The sequence below is a fragment of the Anarrhichthys ocellatus genome, unplaced genomic scaffold, assembly GCF_004355925.1.
Source record: "Anarrhichthys ocellatus isolate YVR2014 unplaced genomic scaffold, GSC_Weel_1.0 scaffold8, whole genome shotgun sequence".
NCBI lineage: Eukaryota > Metazoa > Chordata > Actinopteri > Perciformes > Anarhichadidae > Anarrhichthys > Anarrhichthys ocellatus.
Genome location: NW_022280038.1, coordinates 10,581,228 through 10,600,535, shown reverse-complemented (window position 1 = coordinate 10,600,535; position 19,308 = coordinate 10,581,228). Strand labels below are relative to the sequence as shown.

Here is a 19,308-nt window from a genome sequence, read left to right as displayed (position 1 = left end):
GGGTGGAGGATTGGGGAGGGCACCGGGCATTCGCCACCACCTCTCCCTCTTTTCTGGCAGCACCCAACGCTGCCGCAGAGCCAAAGCACGCAGGATATGGGCAAAAAACCAACTTATTCCCCTGCGAGGCTGGACTGAGAGCAGCCCGGACCTGGTGCTCATGCTCAGGGTCTCGGCTACAGTGAGCCCAGCCGGACCAGATTTACCGCTAATCCAGCATAAGAAGCATGTAGGGACAACCTGCTGGACTTTTTCACTTTTTTTTCCTCCCCCTTTTCACTGCCAGGCCTTTTTAGAAGTTGTGTTCCCGGCCTCGATGAGGACGTGAGGATGCCATCTTTGCAGGCACGCTGAGAAAAACCCCCGCTTGTGCTGGAAGTTCATGGCCAAATGTAGAGTCGTCGTGGCCGATGAAAAGAAGTTTAGTGGCACAATGTCGGCCAGTCAGGGGATGAACAGCGGAGTCTACAACTACTTCCTCAACATGGTGGCCTATCAGGTGAGAGCTGAGGAGCGGCAGCAGCGCACGAGGCAGCGACCGCAGCTGGAGTTTGTCAGTTTAGAGTTGATTGTAAGACAAAAGTGTGTCTTTATTAGTAGATGACTTAACATTAACCCTGGAGTCGATTTCTATTGATCAGGAATTTATTATTTAAATGTTCCAGAAATGTTGTGACAAGACATAAATATTGGATTGAAAAATGTTTAATCCAAAGAAAGCTGGTCACTGGAGCTTTTTCAGCAAATGTTGCTAAAACAGGAGGGAAAAGTGCACTTGTTGGGGATTATTTTTAGCGGCGGATCAATCCACATTTGGTGCTCTGAGTTATTTGAGGCAGCAGGACGGTGTGTGTGAGATTGAGTGGAAACAGACTACAGTGTTTGTTCATTGTGGTAACATGTCACCCAGTGCAACAGTGAGGCTCATTGATGAAGAAGAGGAAGAAGAGATATCAGACGCACACATGGCTGATGACTAGTGATGCTACTGGTGGGACTGTATAGAAATGTCAGTCTGTCTGTCTCACTTCCAACTCATTAAATACCGACGCCCGGTCAGTCGCCCTATGCTTCCTCCAACGCCACTTTTGAACGTGTCAGGGCAGAATGCGCTCATACAGCACTCGTAGCAATACCTAAGAGAAAAGTAATGCGCCGAAATTCGTAGATATCCCAAGAAATCAATTGGTATGTTATCCAATTAATAATGAACCAGGAAGTTTAAAAGCCCACACAGGGCTGGCGGGAGGTGGATGGGTCCAACAAACACAGGCGGCAACCTCCGGTTCTGCCGAGTGAAGCCGATGTGGAAGTATCTTAAAGCTGCATTCTCTCTACTGTCCACCAGGGGGCGACTCCTCTGGTTGTATAGAAGTCTATGAGAAAATGACTCTACTTCTCTCTTGATTTATTACCTCAGTAAACATTGTGAACATGAGTTTATGGTCATTATGGTCCATTTGGAGTCAAAACAGACCATAAAGCAGGGGATGCGTCCTTCCAAATACGGTCACTTCTGTTCATTGGTTGCGAAAAAAAACAACCCCCGAAAATTGTCACTCAAGGCTTCGAAACATCAACAAACCAACGGGTGACGTCACGACTACGTCCACTTCTTATATACAGTCTGTGAACAAACAGCAAGCCTTCAGCTAGGAGGCCGCTCTTCGCATGTGAATCTATAGGTCAATGGTGATTGACTTATCACGTAACTTGCCTACTTCAGTAGCGACACTTCAGTAGTTATTTTAACCCAAATGACGATCATTTTCTAACCAAGGAGTTCTGACTAAACCTTGCGGTTTCCCGGGAAGACGGAAGTTTATTTTGAAAAGACTGTGTGCATGTAACGCAAATAAATTGCCACTTGTTGCTGGACTTTTGTCGGAAAATGCACATAAAATAACTTTTTGTTCGTGATCATACAACCCCTTGTATGAGGATAAGCTGGTTACATGCATACAGTGTGTTTTCAACATAAACTTCTAATGTGGGTTTGCTTAGATTTTAGGTTTACTCGCACTACACAACTACTTGGTTAGGTTTAGGAAAAAATCGTGGTTTGGGTTAAAATAAGTATATTTGTTTCATAAATAAACGTTGTTCCGTAACTTTCGTACTTAACTAACACCAGTTGCGTAACAAAGTTATTTTGGTGTAAAATAAGTCATCATTGACTTGGTTTCACACCGGCATGAACAACGGTCTCCTGGGTGAAGGTCTTGTGTCTCAAACCAGCCCTGTGTGGACTTTCTCTCTTTCTACTACAGTTAGCATGCTAACATGCTAACATGCTCAACTAAGCTGGTGAACATGGTAAACATTCTGTGTTGGCGACGCTACTAGCTTGACTACATTTCTGAGCAGCGTGGTGGCAGCGTAGCTGTTTTTCAGAATCAAATAGCTTCTCAGTAGCTTAGCTCTTTTATTGATCAAGAAGTGAGGTAGCGTCCACAAAAAACACATTTTTTTACCCCAAGCGTTGATGAAGCTCAAGCAGCTTTCTGTTGCTGTCTGAAATAAAACTGCTGAGTATCAGACAGTAAGTGATGCCACCGCCCAAACACGGACGTGAATGCGTGGCCGACAGAAGCACGTCTGTATGACTGTGACGTGACGCACCGATTGGGCTGATGTCTACGACATCTCTGCTGCCGGATATACGGACACGCCAGCTTGTGTTTACTTGATGGAAAAGGTGGCAGAGAGGGAAAAAACGGAGAAACATGAACACAGTTTGATTATATTTATATATAAGTGTAATACTGTAGCGCAGGGCAGGTGGATTTTGCTGTTGTAGTGAGGTGCATGCTTGTTCATGGATAATTAAGTGTGCATTGATATAATGTATATTGTATATTCAACTAATTTATATTATTAATTACATCACTAAATTATTAGTCATTTATAGTAGGAATACATATTTAAATGATACATTCTCATATTCATAGCTTTGACTTGGAATGAAGTTGTTTCAGTGTAGTAAAAAAAAAAAAAGCTTGGATGTAGTTAAACTCCTTGAAGGGGTCATTTGGTTTGTGTTTACGTGTAATTATGCCTCCAAGCACTACGCAGTGTTCTTGGTAAAGGCCTCAGCCAAGTTAGTCTCATGCCAGTAAACGCAGGTGTTGCTGAATGGGGGAAGAAGAGGTCAACATAGCGCGGCGTTATTTGTTTTAACTTTGAACAATTATAGTGGAAGTGCTGGACATTTATGGAAATTAGATGCAATGTAAGAAAGTATTGTCTAAACAATTCATCAATTAGCAACCAGTAGCAGCTTCAGTGTTGTAAGATGTGCAGATTGTAATGCCCTCTGAGTCAATTTACAGACCCTATAATCAATCAAATGTATAATCAAAGTAAATTCATACGCAGAATGAAATTTGTTGCTGTATGAAAGGTAAATTGGATCACTGGTGCATGTGATTCATGCAGCATTAGCTCTCAGATTAGCTTGTTAAATACTTGGAAAGATGCAGGAGATCTTATAATCGTACGAAGAAACAGCCGGAGGGAGTCCTGACCCGTGTGTTTGGGAAATATAACATTAATTTACCATTTCTCATGAGACAAGACTCCGTTACTAGGAACTAAAAAAGCTGATTATTGCTCAGTGCACGTTTGTTTGCACAGCTCCGATGTCCAGCACAGAAACGAGTTTGTTCCCTTTGCAAAATGCTAAGTTTTATATAGTTTTATTGACGTCCTATATCTCTTCGTGTACATTCATACAGGGTCTACAAATGATTAACATGTATAAAATAAATATGATTTGATTCAGGATTTATGGATTAAACTGAAGGTTGAATAATCAGCGATTTTTAGGTTGGAAACATACAAATTAAGCACCAATGTAGCAGATCCAACAAAATCTCACGTATTTAATCTTTTTCTGCTTGCTGAGGGATGTTGGCAGCGGCCTCTCGGTTCAGAAAGCAGGTTTTTTTCTGACTCACTGGGCGTTTTGTGGCCGTGATGATGCCTCCAGTCACAAATAAGAGTAGATAATAATAATAATAATAAACTAAATGTAATTATGTAGCACTTTTAAAGAGCGTTACACAGACAATTGCTAGAAATAAACATCGAAAACATGAAAAAGCATCTAAAACAACAAGAAGAGAACAGTAAAACCAGAAGAAACTTATTAAATAAGTTATAATATAAATAAAATCAAAGACAGAGAAAAGGGTCAAAGGGCCAACAAACAGACAATGATTCTATCCTCTTGTCAGTGATTTTGAGATGCTGAAGGATCAGCAGAGTGAGACGTCAGCTGCAGAATAATAAAATCCAGATAAACATTTCTGTGGACTATTTAATCCTTCAGAAGCTGAATCGATGGCGACAAAATTTGATCAAACTGATACAGGATCAAATCATTTTTGAGCTGCTGCACAAGATTAAAGCTCTATTCTTATTTAGTCTTCCTCTTCGATGAGAAGGTGTTTGATAATCTTCTCTTACCGTTAGCCATCAGAGCATGACCTGCATGTGATGAGTTATAATAATCTGGATTCAACGCACTAGCATTCATAAATACAGTTACATTTTTGCCCGATATAAAAAAATCGCTGTGCATGAAAACATCTGTCCCATACATCATCAGTCAGACCTCCAGACTGTGATCTGTGCCTTCAGGTTTTTTTACCTCCTTAGATTTAGTTCAGGACCAGCGGTGACGGACTCAACATCCAGACGTTTATCAGAATCAGAACCAGACGCTGTCGGACTCGGTAGATTAATCTGCCTCGCTGCCAAACCCTCCGTCGGTGTAAGTTGTCTGACACAGTGACCTCCGAAAGTCTTCAGACATGTGACCAAAATCACATACTGTTCATATGCTGTTCAAACCACAAATGTTTTATTTTATGTCAATATTATAATTATGATCTATTGTGCAGATGACTGGTGAATTTGTTTGGTTATTACATTTTTTGGGAGCATTTTGCCTTTATTTGACAGTGCAGAGAAACCGGAAACATGGGAAGAGAGAGATAATACCTTCATTTGTGTATCTTAAATACTCACATAAAGGCCCCTTTTCCACACAAATTCTCATGGTCCAAGGGATGAGTTAAAGCGCCATGTTAGCGTCTCAAAACGCCGACAAATTTCAAACTGGGCTTGGCCATACTGTCACAGTGTCGGGAGCAGGACAGGCAAGAAAGACCCAAACAATGCTGAGATTTAGTGATGATAATTTAAAAGCGCAAAAGCTTTCTGACACAAAACAGTCAGGTACGATCGGCAGATACAAGCAAACAAAAACTCCTTGCAGCAACAAACGGACAAAGGGACATGTGGAACTGATCAGGGCTGGGCAGACAAAGGCGGGAAAACTCACGAAAGACGACACATGAGGAGTGAACTTCAAAATAAAACAGGAAACGGACTAACCCATACCAAAGATCATGACACTTACTTGTGATATACTGGATTTTGATTATGTCAAAGCATCAGACATTTGGTATTACATCAATCAAATATTGTGTATTTTTTAGCCAAATGTATGGAAATGTCCATATGTACAGACTAGTCTATATTTTGGGGCCTTTGACTGCGTTGGGCCCCAAAACAACCAAATTTGACGCAGTGCCAATCCTAGCGTGAAAACTACACAGGGCGGATGTTGCCAAGAAAGTCAGTGGGGTTCATAATGATACACGAATGAAAGGAAAATGGCAGGAGGACTCAGAGTGATGAGGCTAAGACCTTCAGCCAACAGAACAAGTGTTCCACAACGTTCTCCACCCGCACGGTGAAGAATGGTGTTCTGCAGGCTCATGGTGGACCAGCGTCTTACTAACACGCGGCCATTTTGTTCCTTTTTATTTGTCAGCATCTATATGGATTAACACACAGATAATTATGTAATGTGAAGGAATGACACTACGTCCAACCTACATCACATGGGAGAGTTAACACAGTTGTCTTTTCACTTTTTGCAACAAGCAATATGCTTTTATACATGACACACAACGCATAAAGGAAAGCAAATACGTATATAAGTTAAGTTAAGATAGAACTTTAGTGACCGCAAAGGAAATGATTGTGCCTGAGATTGATCAAAGGTTATAACAGAAGAATAAGAAAAAACAATAGAGCACAATTACAAACATAAACAACAGAGCGAGACGTATTAAGTGTATAATGATAATAATAATAGTCATAATGAAAGCACCTTTCATAACATGACATGCAGCTCAAAGTGCTTCACCGGAGAAACAAATCGATAACGGGTATTTAAAAAGAGAGGACACAAGAAGCAAACTCAATCAAATAATAATCCATTAAATAAAGATACCAAATAGGAATACAAGAGATGAATCAAGTTGAATGGGGAAAGAAACATAAGAAGTAATACTGACACAAGTGTATAAAAGAATAGGCCTGAGGAAGATACATTTAGTTTAATTCAAATGAAATAAAATTAAAATATTAAGTGTACAAGAAGTAATATCATTAGTGCCTAATAGAAACTAAAATAGAAAAATAATATTTTCTAATCTTGGCCTCATGTATGTATATTTTGCTTTGTTTGTTTGAGATATTGGACATCAGTCTCCGTCCTGTCCCCCTCAGATATGCTGCTGCTGTGGACCGGCTCCCTGCTCGCTGTGCTGTGCCTTCTGTCCTCCGGTCAAATCCTCCACCAGCACGCGGGTCATGTACACGCTCTTCCACATCATGAGCTGCGCCGTCTCCTGCCTCATGCTGTCCCGCACCGTCTCCGAGCTCGTCAGGGAAAATGTGAGCACCGGATCTGATCCTCCACGACACGCACACACACACACACGCACACACGCACACGCACACACATCCAAGGACTGAAACATAACAGCCGATAGAACAAGAGAACTCTGTAATCATTTCGTACAAAAAGTCCAAAATCTCTGAAAACACAATCAGAAGCCGAAGTCCTAATTTAGCTTCGCAGTTCTTTTATACCCCAACATGGATTGTGATTGGCTGCAGGTCGACAGGTAGCCTACACCACGCAACAGGGCAAAAAGGAACAGACACATTTAAACGAGACACCACATATGAAACGTTGAAAAAGTGTCAGGTTTGCCTAAAGTCACAAACTAGGGCTGAGCGCTATGGCCTAAAATTTACACCACGGGTACAATTTGGAGGCACGGACGGCAACTGTATATATTTCAGTCAATTAAATTTTCCTAAAATGTCCATATGAATGCTTCTGAAGGGGGAGAGCAATGTTATGATAACTGCATGAAATAATTTCAAACGTCCCCGAAGTCAATGTAGACCTTCAAAAATTCAAATTGTTATCTTTTCACTTTGTTAGTTAGTTATTTGTGGAAAATGTGCAATTCAAATAAAGAAATTATATTATTTTTATTTGAATACTTGGCATCAGTAGTTCTAATGATGTATTATTATTTAGGTCATAATTCACTCTCTAACATCTACTTTGTATTGCTGTGAAAACATCGCCTTCACACAACTGGATTTATTGAAGATTCTCGCCAAAAATTAAATTTTACAAGGTATCATTTGTCAGTTATAATTTACCCTCCCAATACTAATTTTTACTGAGGAGAGCTTGAACGCACCAAGCAAGTCAACGCAACCCCTGTTAGAGTTTGCTGTTTAGCGCCCTGCACAAGACTTGCATGATGGGAATGAATTTCAATACAACAAGTGTCTGATTAAGTTAGTTGTTCCAAATGTTTTAAGGTCGTTTCTCCACGGCTTATTTTGGACTTGCAGTTGTGACAAATTGTGAGCTTTATGTAATGTGACGTGTGTGGCTGTGACGTTACCGTCTGTGTGCCAACGTAAAACTCTCATGTGGCGGGCACGAGACTCTTAAAGAGACAGGCGCTGAATCGGAGCGTTTCAGACAGAGGGTGAATACGGGTATATTCAGACAGACAGTTTGACAAAAATAATGTGTTTTTTGAGCGTTGAAGCAAAAAAACATGCTCTAGTAGAAACCCGGAATACAAGTAGGAACCTGAAAATGAGCATTATATGTGACCTTTAATAATAATTGGAGAAAAATGCAACTCAGTTGTTTGTCTTTCCACTGCTTTGATTGGCTCTTGGGGTACAAGAACTACTTTCTCAATGTTCAGCTGGTTCTGGTGGTCGAAATTGACCGTACGCTTTGACACCTTTCATGCTAACGCCTCCAGAGTGTGTGTGTGTGTGTGTGTGCGTGTGTGTGTGTGTGTGTGTGTGTGTGTGTGTTTCAGGTGCCTTTCTTCAACATGGTGTGTGACCAGGCGCACGGCGGGGGCCACTGCGAGATGCTGGTGGGCTACTCGGCGGTCTACAGAGTCTGCTTCGGCACTTCCAGTTTCTACCTGATGATGGCGATCTTCCTCATCGACGTGAAGTCCAGTCAGGACTACAGAGCGCTCATACACAACGGGTCAGTGCTGCAGAGTCTATGATGCTGATGATAATTCTGAAAGGTTTTTTTCCATCTGCAACATCAACAAAAACAACATGCATTAAACAATATGTTGAAGACGATACTGTAAAATACTGCAGCTCCCTGCTGCTATGGGACAATCAGTCTTTGTTGAGAGGTTTTTGTAGCGAGTCGTAGAAATGTAGAACGGGCCTCCAGACTTTACTAGAAGTTTGGGACGAGTCTATATTTCATTTTTTTTCTAGTTTCAAGAAACACATGACATCTTGGACCCAATGAGAAGAGGCTTTGTTGTGTATCTCTTCTCTTATAAACGTTGGTGATCATCAAAGTGTAGATTACGGCTGTGATTGAAACACATCATTCAGACAAACACTAGTGTGTCGATGTTCTGACATTCATGAATACAAAGATGTTTTTTCCAGGACGTTTGTACTTGCACATGAATGCAGCATAACCCCCCCCCCCAAAAAAAAAAACGACAACAACTAATTATAAATAGAATAAATTCAAAGCAGAAATCATAAAACTATCAGCAAGCGACCACTACATTTACTCCCAAGTTTGTACGTTTTATTGATTCTGACAAACATGAACCTCCTTCCAGCTTCTTACAAAACTGGAAATTCCTAAATCTGAAACACAAAAAAATGAATCCATGATCAATCTTTTCATAAATTTCCAAAATTTTCTGGCTCTTAAAATCCGAAGTGAAATCTGGAGTTTTTCTCCGGATTAGGTTACAAAGATCTTTATGTCATTTCCCTTGAATCAGAATATTTAAATCTGGACCAGAGATGTTTCCACGCCTCTCTAGAAGCACACCCGTCTCTAAATACGTCACTACGGTGCGCTGTGTGTTCTCCCTTGGCTCACCTGACCCGCTCTATTTAAGGCTCCTTGTTGTCACACTTTCCATAGCAGTCGATTAGAGCGCTGACGTATCTCAGATTAGGATTTGGCAGCCTGGATTGTTGGGCCTCTCGGGTGTAAATACTCACAAGAGTCTTAATCGGTGCCACGGTGAAAAGGTTTCGGGGTCTTTGGACTGTAGGGGGTTCAGGGAGTGCCCCAGAGCCCCGATGAAACCTCGTATGTCCAGACGCAGTTTCATCAACAAATGAATAAACAATATTACAATATTCACGAAAATTGTTTTTGAATTCACTATTATATTATATTATACTATATTATATTATATTAAGCCACATAACATAATTTCAAATATATTTTCATTTTATCACTTTTATAATGTATAAATATATAATAACATAGAAACATTTCTCCATGAGTTTAACTATTTAATGGTTTATTTCTTGAATAAACAGTAGAGATCATCCAAAGCAGTCAAAATGTTGTTTTTCACAAGCACTTCCCAGCTCGAGCTAATTTCAAAACTCTCATATTAATTAAATACATTTATTTACAGCCTAATACCACAAATTCTCCGTCCTTTGACCCTCGCATCAAATAAGGAAAAACACTTTACTTTTGCCTCAGAGGAGGGATCTCTCCCCGAGGACGGACAGAAGTGCAAATGAGGTCATGTGGACCGAATGAAGAACAAAATAGAATTACAACGTAGTCGAATCCATATGATATGAATGATAAATATTGGCCCAGAAACAGCTTCTCCCTCCCCGTCGATGGCTCCTCTGTGTCCTCGTCTTCCAACATCCGCAACCTTGGACTCAACCCTTTCATTTGAATCCCACATTAACCACACTGTCGTCTCAAAAGCGTTCCACCGCTCTCCTTTTCTGCTGCTGAAACCCTCATCCACTCCCACATCGCCTCAAGACTCGACTACTGCAACAGCCTTCTGTTTGGTTTTCCCTCCTCAAAACTCCTCAATAAGCTTTAATACGTTCAAAACTCAGCTGCCCCGGATCCTCAAACACACTCGCTACTGTCCTCCAAAACCTTATGAAACAATGCATCCCTTTCAAACTCCTCCTCATCACCTACAAGGTTCTCCATAACATGGCACACTCCCTACCGGTCCACACTCCGTACCCTCAGATCAGCAACTGCTAACCTCCTCACGCCCAAAACAAGGACCGAGCATCAAACCTCGGGTGACGGGGCTTTTTTCTGTCAATTCCTCTCATGTAGGTGCTAAAATATTTTTCTTTATTTTATCTCGCTTGTAAAATGTCTTGGAGTTTATATAAAAGCACTTCCTAAATAAAATGTATTATTATTATTATAATTTGTCTTATTATATAATGAGAGTATCAGTAGTAGCACTAATAATAGCAGGATAATGATAGAAACATGATAACTACTTTAATGATGATGACATGTGACAAATAATATTGGCATATTAGTTTTAATATCACACAGAAATGAATGACTCCTGGGAACATGAAAGAAATGATTGAAAACACAACATTTGACAAGATTTGCAAAGAGGACAATTTGTAGTAAATGGACAAAAACATGCTAAAACCAACTGGTACAATCCTTAACCATACATTTGAATTACTGGTTATGTGTACGGAGAGAACAAGCAGGACCAAAGAATTATAGAAACCGTGACAAAAAAAGTTAATGAAGGAATGCAAATGACGAGAATCTCTGTTCTGTCTTGTTTCCGTGTTGTCTGCCGACCTGCAGCTTCTGGTTCCTGAAGTTCATCACTCTGCTGGGGACGTGCACCGCCGCCTTCTTCATCCCAACAGAGTCCTTCCTGCACGGTGAGAAGCCGAGACATGAACCCACACTGAGGAACACACGTGGTGGTCGGAGACGGCGGAGTCGGTGCAGCTCCCTCTGAGTCCTGCTGGAGGGCAGCAGAGACCCGCCGCTCCGCCGCTCCACTGCTGTGAATTATTGGACCGTAAATCTCTGCAGCTTGACTTCACTTTGTGTGGGAACAATAAATCTGATGGTGATACAAGCGTGAGATCAGAGCTGATTTATGATCCGCAGCTTGTTCTCTCTCTCTGCTCTCGGAAATAAATCAAAACACCTTTCTCCCCCCCCCCCTGTCTCCCTGTCTCCCAGCTTGGCATTATGTTGGTGTGGTGGGAGGATTTGCCTTCATCCTCATCCAGCTCATCCTCATCACAGCGTTTGCGCACACCTGGAACAAGAACTGGTGAGTGAGAGGGTCGTGTGAATGAACTGTTATACCGCTGTGTATGTTATATATTGTGTATGATAGGGGTATAAATCATGACAGAGGACTTTATGAAATGTGAAAACAAACTGGTGATGAAATACAATAATGTGAATTATTTCACCAAAAGTAAGACACACCTGTCCACAAACCTTTGTTTTCAGGCTTAGTTTATTGTTCAAATGATGGTCTGTTTGACTGTGAATGGACCATCACTTACTCAATGAACATCATGCTGTATTGAAGAATACTCTTGTTGATGACGGATTCATCTTGTGTCCAGCAGAACTAAATCATAAAGTCTTCAGCAACATCTGTCTCCTCCGTCCCAACACCTGGAACTGTTTCTGTTTTCATCGACTTTTTCTAGTTTGTGGGTTTAATTTTTGTTTTTTTAATAAAGTTTAATTTATAAAGCACCTTTTAAACAAATGAAATGAAATTGAAGAAGAAAAAAACTAAAATAAAATGCAACACCGAATAAATAGATCACGGCAAAACAGTAAAATGTTAATAAAGTAAAATTAGAATGAGATCAAATAAAAAACGAAATATGTATATATGAAGAAGAAACGCATCAAATCCTGACATTTGAGAAGCTGGAAACAGCAAATGTTAATGATTATTATCATGAAATTTATCAAAATTTCCAGTCTATTTACTATTATTATTACAATGATACATTTTTTTGTTAATCGACTGATCAATTAACTGACTCATCATTGCAGCTCTAATTAAATATCATTCAAAGAGTTAACGAAACTAAAAACTTATCACACGAGGAAGCTATGATGATGATGATGATGATGATGATGATGCGCTCACTGTAGATCTACTTGTTTTTTGTTTGTTCTTACATTTGTTTGCTTGTTGGCGTCTCGTCCTCTGTACGTCGTCCCCATCATGTCGTCATTCGTTCAGCCAGACTCGTCCCAGATGTTTTTGACCGTCTCCAGCTGTTGCTGTTGTGCCTTCCGTCTCTCTCGGCAACCTCTGAACTCCCCTGTCTCTCGGGCAGAGTTGTTGCAATAACAACTAAGAGGATTTATTCATGCAGGGCCTTTTCCAACACAAACACACAAAGCTAACAAACCTCTTATTCCCTTTACGGTGGTAAAGACTCTCTCTTCCTTCTGGTTTGCAGGTCAGAAGACAAGCTGCTCAAAATAACACTGATGTCTTATCATCTTCTCGTGTGGCGTCGGCCGATTACGTCAGCCATCTGTGTTACTGTGTCACTACCCGTAACCGGAGGCTGTACGGTCTGTGTGCAGTAACTCATGAGAAACAAGGAAAACTCACAGACTGTATATCAGAAGTGGACGTACTCATCGTGACGTCACCCATTGGTTTGTTGACTGATGTTATGAAGCCTCGAGTTCGTCGATTTGGCCGTTACCATCTTGTCTTTTTGCAACCAATGAACAGAAGTGACCATATTAGGACTGAGGAGGAGTGACGTAGAGACGCCGTATACGTAGAGACCTGTCAATCACCGTGTAGCCCCGCCCTAAAGCATCCCCTGCTTTATGGTCTGTGTGACTCTAAATGGACCATAATGTACTAAATGAACATCATGCTGTACTGAAGAAGACTTGAAACTAGAGATTGAGACCATAAACTCATGTTTACAATGTTTACTGAGGTAATAAATCAAGAGAGAAGTAGAGTCATTTTCTCAGACTTCTATACAACCAGAGGAGTCGACCCCTGGTGGACACTAGAGAGAATGCAGCTTTAAGGCTTCACTTTTCAGAACAGGTTGCCGCCCCGGAAAATGATCACATTTTTTTTTTTTTTTAAGAAATCCTGAATTTGCCCCATAAATAAATCACTTGTGACCTAAATTTGTGGCAACATTCATTGAAATCTGCTATCAAATGGTAATAAAACCATTTAACCCTCCTTGGTATAAAAAATAACACTTCAGATGTTCCTCTGACAGCTGCAGCATCCCGGCAGAAGTTCATCTCTCTCTGTCCTCTTGTGTTGCTCTCAGGTTGACCGGAGCGGCGGAGAACAAGCGTTGGTATCTGGCGGTGATGTGCGCCACCCTCTTCTTCTACACCATCGCCACCATGGCCTTCACCTTCATGTACAAGTACTACACGCACCCAATCGCCTGCCACTTCAACAAGGCCCTGCTGTGGGTCAACCTGGGGCTCTGCGGGCTCATGTCCTTCATTGCCGTCACGCCGTGCGTGAAGCAGAGTGAGTCATGAAAACACACCCGCGTGTGTCTGTCGTCGATTCCCGACGGTGAAATAAGACTTAGTCCATCTCCAGCTACGCAAACATCCCCCTGTTGAAACCAGCGCTGCTGCAGATAATAATAATTAGATGTACTGTAAGATAATATCATCTGGTTCTCCCTCTGAGGACCAAACGTTGACTGCAGGCCGACTTTGTGTGCACATGTCTGGGTTCTAAGATTGAAACAGCTGATTACAGAGGTGGAAGAAACTAAGTACATTTACTCAAGTACTGTACTTTAATAGATATTAGTACTTTTTTCCACCATTGTTCAAGTTTAAACCTAGGTACTGGTACATCTCTTGAGTATTTCCATTCATGGAGCATTTTTTAATCTAATTTTCTTTGACTATAATTCAAAAGGAAACGTACTTTTCACTCCATCGTTTGATACCTGGAGATACAAGTTACTTTGCACATTAAGTGTTTGCATTCATACACTGTACTTTCAGTGTGAATATCTGCTGTTGGGTAGAAACATTGTAATTGCAAATGTAAACTTTTAGTTTCAGCTTAATGACACAATTCATTTTAAACATAATGTAAATTTAGGATCCAGAGCTCAAACTGTTCCAGAGCATTTGATCGTCATCGTCTTCAGCAGATGGATTTTGTCTGGTTGTCATAGAAATGTGTAAAAAAACTGTTTTGAACACACAAAAAATACCCAAAATTTGATATCAGGTTTTCACCCTGCAAAGGGAAAATTATCTCCAAATTTGGGGCTTTTCATTACCAAATATTAAAGCTTGTTTTTAGAGATTTAAATAAAACCTTAAGTAACATGTCAATAATATCAATAACTCAAAAATCAACCTCTCTGAAAGGAACCTGTTTTCTCTGTCAACTCTTCTCACTATTAGTAGTTTTACTTTTACATCAATAAACTGAGTACATGTTAAGACTTTATACTTGTTTACGTTTACATAAATCAATGATTGAATTGTATAATTTGTACACGGCGGTATTTGTACTTTCTATAAAGATAAAGGAGTTGATTCTCAACCACTGCTTGCTTGTGAAGTGTGTGTGCATGTCAGGTATTGTACATTATGGTATGTATTCTGACCCTCCCCTCTGTCTCTGCAGAGCAGCCTCGGTCAGGGCTCCTTCAAGCCTCCATCATCAGCTGTTACGTCATGTACCTCACTTTCTCCGCGCTGTCCAGCCGCCCGCCAGAGAAAGGTACGCTAACTAACCAGACGCAGAGCAGAAGCTCAGCAGCAGACCTCTGCAGCTCCAGAGTTCACTCCGACACACAAACCTCCACCAAGGTTGTGTCAATTATAAGAGAAACGCGGTGCAGAAAAGGAAATGTTGTCAAAAACTCGTTCTTTGATTGCAAGTGAAGTGTTCACTGTGTGTTTTTCTGACTTTAAATCTGCAGTAATCAATATTATTCTAGGATAAAAGGGTTTAATGACTACTGTATGTGTAATATGAAAGGTGCTGCTCATAGTGACGAACGCACAGAGAATTATTACCCCACTCTGCACGACGTGACAAACAGATAAACGTAGCAACTAGCCGGTGAACACAATGGAGCGTTTAGCCGCTAAAGAGTCGGACATCTTTCTCAGGAGATGGTGGAGACCAAAAGACGGGCAAAAAGAGAGAGAATACTGGACTTATATTTGCGAAATGGCTGTAAATGTGACTCCAAATCAATGTTGCTCTGTGTCTACTGTATGAAAACTGTTTGCTAAAATGTTCACCATGACAACTTCATAAAGGTGTAGTGTAAAATTTAAACAATCAACTATTTTTGAGCGACACATTTTAGTCGTTATGTGTGTCTTTGTAGTCATTACGCATCGCTCTGTGGTTTTGTGTCTCTTCGGTCGTTTACGATTTGAGCACTTGAGTTAGACGACGACTACAACGATAAAAACACGAGTAATATCAAGGTGAAATGTCATAAAGGAATGCTGTTAGAACAGCGCTTAACGAGGCGCCACGCAAACAGTGAAGGGTGCACAAATGTTATTCTGTTATGTTGCTAAAACTTAACTGACATGTTCATACAGAAGATGTGGTGCATATCTCACTTTTTAAACAGCATTTTATTTTATTTGAGGACAAACTGCAAGGAAATTTATGTTTTTCGTGTTTCCGCTTTCTCTCCTGAGCTGCAGTTGAGATATAATAACACAAACAACTCAAACACATTCGAAAAAGACGACTGTAGATTTAGTTTCTCATCTCTTACTGTGGCTCTTTACAGCCAGTATGAAATAGAGGAACGATAACAAACAACCAGTCATCGAGACGGAACCTCTCCTTTATTTACACCACAAGATAAATTGAAATGTTTCAAAAAGTGTTTTGTTTGTATCTCATCATCCTGTTACTGAAGAGCCCACACACACACACACACACACACACTCGTATTTCTAAATCCTCTATAATTTGCTTCCCTTGTAATGACTCACCTGTTGACTCCAGGTAAGACAAAGAGCCTCCACATGACAGAGACATTAGGGCAGAGGCTTGTCAAAGGGCCCTGTCTTATCCGGGGTTTACGTCTTAATGGCATGCATGCCAATAAAGACGTACACAGACACACATGCAGAGATAATCTGGGATGAGATGTGCTCCGACATGCTGCCTGCTGGGCTGGTGGGCTGTGGTGAGGGAGGACAGGAGGATATGTGTTTCACATTCCTCATGGATCCATTGACAACATAATAACACAGGAAAACAGCCTGGCAGCGTCATTACATGTGTTCTCACACAGCTCGCCCCGTCGAGCAGATAAAAGGTCGAACAACACAAGAGGTCAAAGTCAAAACACAGTGTATGCCTCATATATTGTTTGGTGTATTTTTCTTATTCTTGTAGATACTTTAACTGAAACGTAGATTGCGTTGACATGATGGAAGATATTTCCACCAGCTACAACGCCAGAAAACATTTAAGATGTAAAACATCGACAGTAATGGATTCACCAGCTGGTGGTGTACTTCAGATTTATAGATGCTACTTTCTAGCCGTCACTTTGCAATGTTCAAAATCATAAAGCAGAGAAGAAGCCACGAGAGATATCTTGTAGTGCAGCACAGGTCGGGTCTCCAGTAAGGAGCTGATCAGCCTCAAAGCGGCCGTGGTGCGTCTGTGGAGCCGGGGACCGATATGTGATTAAATGGATGATGTGCTCGCTCACTGTAGCCCACATGAAACTATCACGACATGAGATATGAATTCCTCCATTCCCTCTCACATCCCAACAGCTAACAGCTAGCTAGCCCTACCACAGCTACTGGCACCAAAACAGATTGTTTGATTGGCTGCATGAGCCAAGTGTGGCATTAACTAGTGTTGCTTTTAACTTTTACACATGTCTAAAAACCGCTATAAAAAGTGCATGATAGGCGTGCCGGAACATAGAAAAACAATGGTTTTGCGGGGCGACAATTTTCCAGCGGCGCGTCTCGTTGTAAAAGAAGTTTTTGTGTTTGTGTTCACAAACAAACTGGCTAATTCATATGCTCATCTGCCAAACTAGTAGCAAGTAAAAGCACCTTTAGTGGCCGTTCACGTGCACGTTTTTTTTTTTAGCACCCTCAAGTCCACTGTTGTCGATGCTGCCTGTTTTTCAAGATGCGACCAGAGATGAAAATAGTTAAACTTTTGAAAATGCTGCACTGCATGTCATGTGACGAGGAACAACCAATCACAGCCTGTCTTTTCTTTCTCCCGTTAATATCAGTGTACGGTAAAGATATGAAGGACAAGTCAATCCTTTTAGTGCAGGACTACCCGGAGCTTCACTCTTTCCGTCCAATGACGTCATAACATCAAGTTGAAAGGTCAGACAAACTGACAGAGATTTACAGAGGTTTCATTGACTCCTGTTAGACGGCCTAAAGATGTATCATTACTGTCAGTTAGTGTAGTTACAGTTAGAGCTGGAACAACCAGCCATTTAATCGATAAGTCACGTGACAGAAAATAGAATAATCATTTAAAGTATTTTTCAAGCTTTTGAAGGTTCCAGCTTCTCAAATGTGAGAATTTGATGCATTTCCTTGTTACCTTCATCGTTTTATTAGTAAACTGGATCTCTTTGAATTTTAGACTGTTCGTCAAACACAAAAAGCTGTTTGAACCCATCATGAACCCTCTTTTTACTGGTTTATCATTTCTAAATGTGGCGATACTGAATCCACAGATTCCAGCTGATCGGGAAGAAGCGTGAGAACAAGTTCCCAACCACGTAACACAGAAACAAATCTCACAAGTGCCTGCCATTATAATAAAAATGCCTCTTCAAAAAGTAAATGTGTATGAAAAGGTGCTTCAATGAAAATAAACCACAACACAAAATAACATAATGTAAAGCCTGCAGGCGTATCGTTAGGATATGTGATGCAGGTACCTAGTGGAAAGGTGCTCCTTAATATTCATTCCATCTAGCTTTCAAATGCTCAAAATCCCCTTAATCAGAAAAGTTAAGACAGCAAAGAGTAAAGGTCTCAAAAGGGCATAAAATACCAGAGTTTCTGACTAAATCTGCTGAGATGAGGTCTGCAATAAGTGAAGGATCAGAGTGTCCTGTGTGTTCATAAAAGGCGTCGTCACAACCTGATCGGCCACGAAGCTGCTCTCAGTTCTTAATTAGGAGCCAACAGGTGATCTGAATAAACCTCCAATCAACTCGGGATGAATGTGACGTTCAGGTAAAACTAGGGGAAAGATAAATGACAGCAACCACCAATGAATGAGAGACTGCATATAAAAAGATGTATCGTCCCTTCTTTCATTTTCGTGTTTCAAAACCCCAATCAGAAAAAAGAATTGGAGCCTGTAGCGAGCGTAATTAATGGGAAAAGCTGGAGTGAGATCTGTGCCCCGATCAATGAGAAATGACTTGTAGCCTAAACTTCAAATCCTTTTTAGATAAGATTGATTTCCTATTGGTCCTTTTTCCCTCCATAAAACTGTTGCTGTTTAATCCATGATAAACGCTGTAAACCTGAGCTCACTAAAGTTTCTGTCATCTTTAAACTCCTCCGCAACTTACAAACTGTTCAGAGCCACCTGACACCCCACCAGGGGTGAGAGCTTCAGTCTGTGTTCCTTTAACTCTCCTCTCTGGCTCCATTATATCTTGAATGTTATTTAAGTCTATTGAACTCTCCAGGTCTCCATTGTATCTGACATATTATCCACAGAGGCGTTCTCTGTGTGTGTGTGTGTGTGTGTGTGTGTGTGTGTGTGTGTCAGAGTCCCGGGGCAGCGCAGGACATTGTAGCAACTTGTTGAGAAAATATGCACTCAGTCTGTTTTAAAAACACCTTTTCACCACCGCAGACTGTCAACTGCACACACACACACACACACACACACACACACACACTTAACACACTCTACTGCTCTGTGATATTTAATTTCCTCCTACTTTTGCTGAGTTTCCTTTCTCAGCTACTTTAATTTAGGGGCTTTGGCACCTGTCATGCTAACGCCTCCAGAAAGTGTGTGTGTGTGTGTGTGTGTGTGTGTGTGTGTGTGTGTGTGTGTG

At 41.0% G+C, this 19,308-nt stretch overlaps 1 protein-coding gene across 1 annotated transcript in view; it reads left to right on the top strand.

The window, feature by feature from the left end:
* The first annotated feature begins 382 nt into the window (after nucleotides 1–382).
* Nucleotides 383–19,308, top strand: part of serinc4 (serine incorporator 4) — a 25,791-nt gene continuing 6,865 nt past the window's right edge. The window contains exons 1-7 of the mRNA XM_031848333.1: nucleotides 383–499; nucleotides 6,589–6,756; nucleotides 8,229–8,407; nucleotides 11,030–11,109; nucleotides 11,420–11,513; nucleotides 13,534–13,745; nucleotides 14,877–14,972. Of these exons, the coding sequence (XP_031704193.1) occupies nucleotides 383–499; nucleotides 6,589–6,756; nucleotides 8,229–8,407; nucleotides 11,030–11,109; nucleotides 11,420–11,513; nucleotides 13,534–13,745; nucleotides 14,877–14,972 (946 nt within the window). The remainder of the gene's footprint in view (nucleotides 500–6,588; nucleotides 6,757–8,228; nucleotides 8,408–11,029; nucleotides 11,110–11,419; nucleotides 11,514–13,533; nucleotides 13,746–14,876; nucleotides 14,973–19,308) is intronic.